This window comes from Myotis lucifugus, unplaced genomic scaffold, assembly GCF_000147115.1.
Source record: "Myotis lucifugus unplaced genomic scaffold, Myoluc2.0 scaffold_114, whole genome shotgun sequence".
Lineage (NCBI taxonomy): Eukaryota > Metazoa > Chordata > Mammalia > Chiroptera > Vespertilionidae > Myotis > Myotis lucifugus.
The window spans coordinates 3,064,894-3,072,075 of record NW_005871162.1 but is presented as its reverse complement, the minus strand read 5'-3'; the positions used below and the strand labels follow the sequence as shown (position 1 = coordinate 3,072,075).

The 7,182-nt window shown below is 38.0% G+C and overlaps 1 protein-coding gene across 1 annotated transcript in view; it reads left to right on the top strand.

Moving 5' to 3' along the window:
* Window positions 1-6,277, top strand: part of CTHRC1 (collagen triple helix repeat containing 1) — an 11,182-nt gene extending 4,905 nt beyond the window's left edge. The window contains exons 3-4 of the mRNA XM_006093350.3: window positions 4,238-4,454; window positions 5,742-6,277. Of these exons, the coding sequence (XP_006093412.1) occupies window positions 4,238-4,454; window positions 5,742-5,884 (360 nt within the window). The 3' untranslated portion in view covers window positions 5,885-6,277. The remainder of the gene's footprint in view (window positions 1-4,237; window positions 4,455-5,741) is intronic.
* The last annotated feature ends 905 nt before the right edge of the window (window positions 6,278-7,182 follow it).

Genomic DNA, 7,182 nt, shown 5'->3' with positions numbered 1-7,182 from the left:
TATATGCATGCATACAAGTCCTTCGGTTGATCTCTTACTCCCCTCCCTCCTGCCCCCCAACTCTCTCTGGCCTTCCCACTGCAGTTTGGCAATCAGTGTGAGGCAGCTCTGCCTCTGTATCTATTATTGTTCAAAAGTTTGTAATGGTCTTTATTATCCATGAATGAGTGAGATCATGTGGTATTTTTCCTTCATTGACTGGCTTGTTTCACTTAGCATAATGCTCTCCAGTTCCATCCATGATGTTGCAAATGGTAGGAGTTCCTTCTTTTTAACAGCAGCATAGTATTCCATCGTGTAGATGTACCACAGTTTTCTAATCCATTCATCTACTGATGGGCACTTAGGCTGTTTCCAGATCTTAGCTATGGTGAATTGTGCTGCTACGAACATCTGGTTACATATATCCTTTCTGATAGGTGTTTCTGGTTTCTTGGGATATATTCCTAGTAGTGGGATCACAGGGTCAAATGGGAGTTCCATTTCCAATTTTTTGAGGAACCTCCATACTGCCTTCCATAGTGGCTGCACCAGTCTGCATTCCCACCAGCAGTGCACAAGTGTTCCTTTTTCTCCACATCCTCTCCAGCACTTGTCGTTTGTTGATTTGTTGATGATGGCCATTCTGACAGGTGTGAGATGGTACCTCATTGTTGTTTTGATTTGCATCTCTCGGATGATTAGTGACTTTGAGCATGTTTTCATATGTCTCTTGGCTTTCTGAATGTCCTCTTTTGAAAGGTGTCTATTTAGATCCTTTGCCCATTTTTTGATTGGATTGTTTATCTTCTTTTTGTTAAGTTGTATGAGTTCCCTATAAATTTTGGAGATTAAGCCCTTATCAGATATGACGTTGGCAAATATGTTTTCCCAAGAGGTGGGTTTTCTTGTTGTTTTGTTGATGGTTTCTTTTGCTGTGCAGAAGCTTTTTATTTTGATGTAGTCCCATTTGTTCAGTTTCTCTTTAGTTTCAACTGCCCTAGGAGCTGTATCAGTGAAGAAATTGTTTTGGCATAAGTCTGAGATTTTGTTGCCTTTGTATTCTTCTAGAATTTTTATGGTTTCCTGTCGTACATTTAAGTCCTTTATCCATTTTGAGTTTATTCTTGTGTATGGTGTAAGTTGGTGGTCTAGTTTCATTTTCTTGCATATATCTGTCCAATTTTCCCAACACCATTTATTGAAGAGACTATCTTGGCTCCATTGTATGTTCATGCCTCCTTTGTCAAAAATTAATTGAGCATATTGGTTCGGGCTAATTTCTGGACTCTCTATTCTATTCCACTGGTCTATATGTCTGTTCTTGTGCCAGTACCAGGCAGTTTTGAGAACAGTGGCTTTGTAATACAGTTTGATATCTGGCATTGAGATCCCACCTACTTTGTTCTTTCTCAGGATCGCTGCAGCTATTCGGGGTCTTTTTTTATTCCAGATGAATTTTTGGAGAGTTCGTTCTAGATCTTTGAAGAAGGCCATTGGTATTTTAATGGGAAGAGCGTTGAATTTATAGATTGCTTTGGGTAGTATGGACATTTTAATGATGTTGATTCTACCAATCCAAGAACATGGTATGTTCTTCCATCTGTTTATGTCTTCCTCTATCTCTTTTTTCAGCGTCCTGTAGTTTTCTGAGTAGAGGTCTTTAACCTCTTTAGTTAAGTTTATTCCTAGGTATCTTAATTTTTTTGGTGCGATGGTAAATGGGATTGTTTTTCTAATCTCTCTTTCTGAAAGTTCACTATTGGTGTATAGAAATGCCTCAGATTTCTTGGGGTTAATTTTGTATCCTGCTACATTGCCAAATTCATGTATTAAGTCTAGTAGCTTTTTGATGGAGTCTCTAGGGTTTTGTATGTATAATATCATGTCATCTGCAAATAAGGACAGTTTTACTTCCTCTTTTCCAATTTGGATGCCTTTTATTTCTTCTTCTTGCCTAATTGCAATGGCTAATACTTCCAGTACTATGTTGAACAGGAGTGGTGAGAGTGGGCATCCCTGTCTTGTTCCTGTTCTTAGGGGAAATGGTGTTAGTTTTTGACCATTGAGTATGATGTTGGCTGACACACACACAAATTAAGGGTTTTCATAATTGAATGTTCATTTTAGTGAGATTTTGTGTTATTTGCTTTTACCAAAATATTTTTTTAAAAATTAAGGAGGTACCATGTAACTTTAACTTTAAATTAATGAGAAAAATTGGTAACATCTCAGAGTTAATTTTATAAAAATATTTCTAAGATATTTAACCCTAAAAACCTCAAATAACTTACTCTATTTTTTAAAATGCAAATAAAAAGGGAGAGCATGCATGTCTTTGTTCACAAGATTGGACAGTAAGCAACTTTCCAATCTATCCTGAAGTAGATTTAAGTTAGTCGAAAAAATCCTGCTGTGGCTCCAGACATAGCGGTGGGAAGAATTTCTAAGAAGTTTACCACATGATGGGAATCATCTGGCAGTGGCAAGGCCCTTGGTATTTGCCCTTATTCTGGGTAGAGGCCTAGCTTACCATTGCTCAGCCTGAGAGAAGCGGGATGGACCAGAGAGGGACTACAGTGACCATTGTACATTATTCTGCAACACTGAGGGGCCAAGTTACTCACAATACCCTGGCTGGCAATGCATTTTGATTAATGACTCAGTCACTTTGATCAGTGTTTGCTTTCCTGAAGTAACTGGCAAGTCCACTGGGATTCATAGAGTTGAAGAAGTTGGTGCTATTTCTAAGCCTTTCTTCCTTTGTTAACCAACTCTGTACATGGTTCCATATCGACAATATATTACTTCATGATATTAACCACTACTATCACTAGGCAGATAGAAGAGACTTTATTTTCATACAACTCTAAGGTTTTAATCTTTATGTGTTAGCCCCGATCCTTATCTCAGCTGTTAAATGTCTGCTATCCTATATAATAAAAGTCTAATATGCTAAGTGTCCGGTCATCTGGTTGACCAGTTAGCTGTTCAACCAATCAAAGCATAACATGCTAATAATATGCTAAGGCCGCTCAACTGTTTGCTATGACATGCACTGGCCACCAGGGGGCAGACACTCTGACTGGTAGGTTAACTTGCTGCTGGGGTGTGGCCGTTAGGGACTGAGTGAGACAGGTCGGACATGCCTTGGAGCCTTCCCTTGGTCCCTCCCTGGCTGGCCAACCTCCCGTGTCTCTCCCTGGCCTGATCATGCACCGAAGGGATCCCTCGGCCTGACCTGCACCCTCTTGCAATCTGGGACCCCTCAGGGGATGTTGGAGAGCCAGTTTTGGCCCAACTCCACAGGCCAGGCCAAGGGACCCCACTGGTGCACGAATTCATGCACCGGGCCTCTAGTGTTGTCTATACAAAACTTTGCCACTGTCTTGATTTGATTTTCATGTGATAGAATTTCCATAAAAGTTCTTCCATGGTTTTGGTGACTGTGACCATTTTTAGTTTCATTTGTGATTTCTTAAAAAAAACCATTTTGTTTAAATATTGCCTACTTCTTTAAACTGGACATTGACCAGTTCTTAAGTTGTAGTTCATCAAAAGTTGCTGAGTTCTCTCCAAAAGCTCTCCCTATGGTCTCTGAATTATTAATGTATTTTCAAGTTCCTTTTATCAGTGGCCAGAAAGGTTTGGGAGCCTTTTGCAGGTAAAAGGACCATGAACCAATTGACTGATGAATTTTGCAAAGACCAATTAGAGGCGGGGAAAATGTGGGCCTTATCATTGTGTCACACAGTTAAAGACTAAAAACCCCACCTAGGCTTGAACCTGTGATACTGTATGCTGCTGATCAAATAGAAATAGGTCAAGAATAAATATATATGCACAGTACTAGTCTAGAATGTGAGTTCCATGAGGGCAGAGAATCTGTCTTGTGTACTGCTGTATCTATAGTATCCAGCAGATAGGGCTCAGGAAATATTTTTGGAATAATAAAAAAAATAAAGTAAATATAGAGGTTGCTTTGGTCTCAATTCTGAAGACTAGCTGTTTTTGGTAAAAATGAAAGACCTTCAGTGGGGTGAGTAATTCTAAGGATGCCATAACTTGATTTTGTAAAGAGTTCTTCATCTCAGAATCTCTTTCCTGTCCTGCAGAAAATCTTCTTCCCTCTACAAAGTTTAGACTTTTGAGTGTAGCTTGGGGTAAAGGGTAGTTAAGAGCCACAGTCCAGTTTGAAAGCATCTTTTTGAATAAACTTGGGAATGCTAACGAACCCCCATGTCTGTGTGTGCGGCAGGAGTGCACATTCACGAAGATGCGCTCGAACAGCGCGCTCCGAGTCCTGTTCAGCGGCTCGCTCCGGCTGAAGTGCAGAAGCGCGTGCTGCCAGCGTTGGTATTTCACGTTCAACGGAGCTGAATGTTCAGGGCCTCTTCCCATTGAAGCCATCATTTATTTGGACCAAGGAAGCCCTGAACTGAATTCAACAATTAACATCCATCGCACCTCTTCTGGTATGTAGACTAGTGACATCGCAGAGTGCGGCTCAGGTCTTTAGAGACAAAGATTCTTTTTGAGTCCACGGTCATGTTGGGTAACTAGGACAGCACATTGTTAGCCCATAATGCATTTCCCAACCATGGTGTGAAGCCTCATATGTTGTAATCAGTTGGGTGGGATGTCAGAAGTGATTTGTTATTCCTAAGTTTCTGCATTAAGATGAACTGATGGTGGGAATGTGGACTGGTGCAGCCGCTGTGGAAAACAGTATGGAGTTTCCTCAAAAAATTAAAAGTGGAACTGCCTTATTATGACCCAGTGCTTCCACTTCTGGGAATATACCCAAAGAAACCTGAAGCACTGATTTGAAAGAATGCATGCACCCCTATGTTCTTGGCAGTGTTATTCACAATAGTCCATCAGTAGATTAGTGGATAAAAAAGCTGTGGTACATTTACACAATGGAATATTATGCAGCTGTAAAAGAAGGAAATCTTACCCCTAGAAACAGCATGGATGGACCTGGAGAGCATTATACTAAGTGAAATATGCCAGTCAGAGAAAGACAAGTACGATATGATATCACTTACATGTGGAATCTAATGGACAAAATAGGCTAACAAACAAAATAGAAACAGACCCATCGATAAAAGTACAGGCTGACAGCTGTCAGAAGGAAGGTTGGTTGGTGAAGGAATTGAACAAAAAAACCCCCAACAATTCATAGACACAGACAATAGTATGGTGATTACAAGAGGGAAAGTGGGGAGGGTGGCGGGGGAGGTAGAAGAGGATTAAAAGGGCATAAATGGTGACGGAAAGAAACAACTTTGGATGGTGAACACACAGTACAATATATAGAAATACAATGCATTATAGATTTGTACACTTGAAACCTAAATAACTTTATTAACCAATGTCACCACAATAAATTCAATAAAAAAATTTTAAAAATAAAAAATACTTGTAAATCAAACCAAAGTATTGACTTTTAAAAGTAAAGGCTTCCTTTGTTTAATCAAATGAGTTGCTTTTTTGTTTTAAGTCATCTCTGTAGCTAAACTAAACAAATTCTGGTTTTATGGTTAAAACCTGTAAGAAAAATGCCTGTTACGCTTATATCATAGAATGGGTATATATTTGTATTTTGAAAGTATTTATGTGCTAAGAAAAACAGAATTTATTTTTACAAAACACATATGAAGTATTAGAATTTTTAATTCACTGTACATTAAATGGATTTATTACCTAGCTAGAGGTTTTTGTCCTCTCAAGATGTTCCTCTCATCTCTGTTTTGCAGTGGAAGGACTCTGTGAAGGAATCGGTGCCGGGTTAGTGGATGTTGCTATCTGGGTGGGTACTTGTTCAGATTACCCCAAAGGAGATGCCTCTACTGGATGGAATTCAGTGTCTCGCATCATTATTGAAGAACTGCCAAAATAAATTCTTTCATTTTCATTCCCTACCTCTTTTTAGTATACGTTTGACTGGCTAATTTTAGTGACATTTTATATAATTTTTAGGTAGACATCTGAAAGAAAAACAAAGCTAAATGTGTTTACAGACCAAAGTGTGATTTCACACAAGTCCAGTATTATTCATTTTCCTTCACTCAGATGGTCTGAGGATTCTGTAGTTGAATAGAATGTGTACTTTCTTCATATTCCCGTTCCTGGAACCTATAATTTAGAATGTCATTGTGGTCTTTAATTTTCCCTATTCTCTTAGTATAGCACTTTTTTAAAATATAAAAGCTACCAGTCTTTGTACAAGTTGTAAATGTTCAAAATTGTTTTATATCTGTGAAATAAAACTTATTTCAAATAATGTTAATATCTTTATCCTAATTCCTACTAAAATTAGAGTGTCTAGTAACTTTATATCTGAAAAGTTGAGTATAAACCTAATTTATAGGGGGCAGGAGTGGGGTGGAGGGGGGTCAATGGGAGACATCTGTAATATTTTCAACAATAAGTATAAATTAAAATAAACAAACAAGTATATAAAAAATAAAATGGAACACACCAGAAAAACATAACAAAGTTATGTATAGTACTGTTCCATATTTTGAGAGATATAAAGAAGAAGGAATTTATGTGTCAGGAAATATACTAGCACTTTAGGAATTTTACCTATTGAACAAAGTAAAAAGACGTGTCTTCTGGCCTCAAATTGCTTACCATTTGGTAGGGAGGATAAGATACATATAAAAAATAACAATAAATGAAAGATGATATGTTGATTGCCATAAAAGTTGTTGAAGGGGGCAGTATAATTCAAAGGAAGATCTACCAATTCCCGTTGTGTTCAGAAAGAATTATGATGAAGGAAGCCCAGGTACCAGAGTGATAAAGTTAAGTAAATCCTGTGCTTGAGTTCTAAGTATCAATATGAATTCATAAAGTACTTCATCTTAATAAAGTTATAAAACATAACAATAAGCTCTAGCTTTGTTTACTAAAAAGCCTAGAAATAATGACCAATTAAGTAATTCCCAGATTGTGATTTCTACATACCATTTCCTACTAAAAGGAACTAAGGCTCCATGAATTTTGGGGGGGATTTCAGCTCTGGGGCAGATAAGCCTTTATTATTATTGCCAATATGAGTCTGGAACATCTTGGCATACTGGAAAACAAAGACAATTCACAAGGATCTAAGAGCCAACTTGAATTGGTTCCCACTGGCAAAGATGACATGATTTAAGCATTAATAAAGATAATAACAATGGTTTGACAACA